The following is a 1,340-nucleotide window of genomic DNA, read 5'->3' as shown; positions in this document are numbered from 1 at the left end:
TGCATAATTCCGGCTTTTCCCCTCCACCCAGGTGAGCCGCCACCTGTCCAAACTCTTCGATAGCCTGTGTAAACTAAAGTTCCAGCTCGATGCCAATGACAAACCTCTCAAGGTGGGCCTGGGAATGTACAGCAAGGAGGACGAGTACATGGATTTTGATCAGGACTGTGACCTCTCGGGGCAGGTGAGTGTGTGGGCATGCCGCACAGGGAACCCAGGACAAGGGCGCAGCTGTGTCTAGGGCACATGCCCTCAGACAGCGACGTTCGGAGAACCACCGCCCTGTGCAGCTGCCAGCCCGCCCCTGCTCCTCTCCTCTGCCTCTCTAGAAAACCCTTAAGGGACTGACCTCTTTACAGAATTTCTAGCACAGCCTTACCCATATAGCACGAGTGTATCCTTTGGGAGAAACGGGAGGGGAAAGGACAGGAGAAAAGCCCTGTTCAGGAGACTGAGGCAGGAGAATCCCTTGAACCCGAGAGGCAGAGGTTGCAGTGAGCCAAGATCATGCTACTGCACTCCAGCCTGGGTGATAGAGTGAGACTCCGTCTCAAAAAAAAAAAAAAAAAGCCCTGTTAATGTCATTGAATCCTTTTTTATCACCTGCCAAAGGGACTGCTTTGAAGGGGGCTGCACATCTCTGAACCACCAATTCCCAACGCCTGTCCAAAATAATCGGCTGCGCTGCCCACCGCTCAGAGTGGTCCCCGCAGCCTCTTCCTTCCCCAGCAAGCGTGTCCCCCGGCTCAGGGTGGGCTCCTTCTGCCGTCAGAAAACTTCCGGCCTGCCCCCTCCCCCGTCTCATTACCCAGTTATTGATCAAGCAATAGAAATCATTTTAACATCAGCCTGAGGAAAATACAAGGCAGAGGTAAATCAGCTGTTTGAAAAAAAAAAAAATCTCGACTTGAGAAAACCTGAGGTTCAAAGAGCTGAACACGCCACACACGTGGCCTGCTCTACATGGATGGGGTGGGTGGGGCAGTGACAGCGTCTGTCCAGATTCGCCTCCTGGGCTTACCCCTTACAAACAGAACTGCAGACCACAGTGAGGCCCGCCTGCACCGTGCTTACAGCTAACAGGAAAAATCTGGCCGGGCACGGTGGCTCACGCCTGTAATCCCAGCACTTTGGGAGGTCGAGGTGGGCAAATCATCTGAGGTCAGGAGTTCAAGACAAGCCTGGCCAACATGGCGAAACGGTCTCTACTAAAAATACAAAAATTAACCAGGTGTGGTGTCACACACCTGTAGTCCCAGGTACTCGGGAAGCTGAGGCATAAGAATCATTTGAATCTGGGAGACAGAGGTTGCAGTGAGCCGAGATCACGCCACTACACT

The 1,340-nt window shown here is 53.1% G+C and overlaps 1 protein-coding gene across 1 annotated transcript in view; it reads left to right on the top strand.

The window, feature by feature from the left end:
• Positions 1-1,340, top strand: part of DNAH17 (dynein, axonemal, heavy chain 17) — a 172,697-nt gene that overhangs the window by 81,936 nt on the left and 89,421 nt on the right. Inside the window, exon 31 of the mRNA XM_011966878.1 lies at positions 32-184. Coding sequence (XP_011822268.1) covers positions 32-184 — 153 coding nt within the window. The remainder of the gene's footprint in view (positions 1-31; positions 185-1,340) is intronic.

The sequence above is a fragment of the Mandrillus leucophaeus genome, unplaced genomic scaffold, assembly GCF_000951045.1.
Source record: "Mandrillus leucophaeus isolate KB7577 unplaced genomic scaffold, Mleu.le_1.0 Scaffold1, whole genome shotgun sequence".
NCBI classification, from domain to species: domain Eukaryota; kingdom Metazoa; phylum Chordata; class Mammalia; order Primates; family Cercopithecidae; genus Mandrillus; species Mandrillus leucophaeus.
The sequence above is the reverse complement of the archived record's forward strand: the minus strand, read 5'-3'. Positions and strand labels throughout refer to the sequence as shown.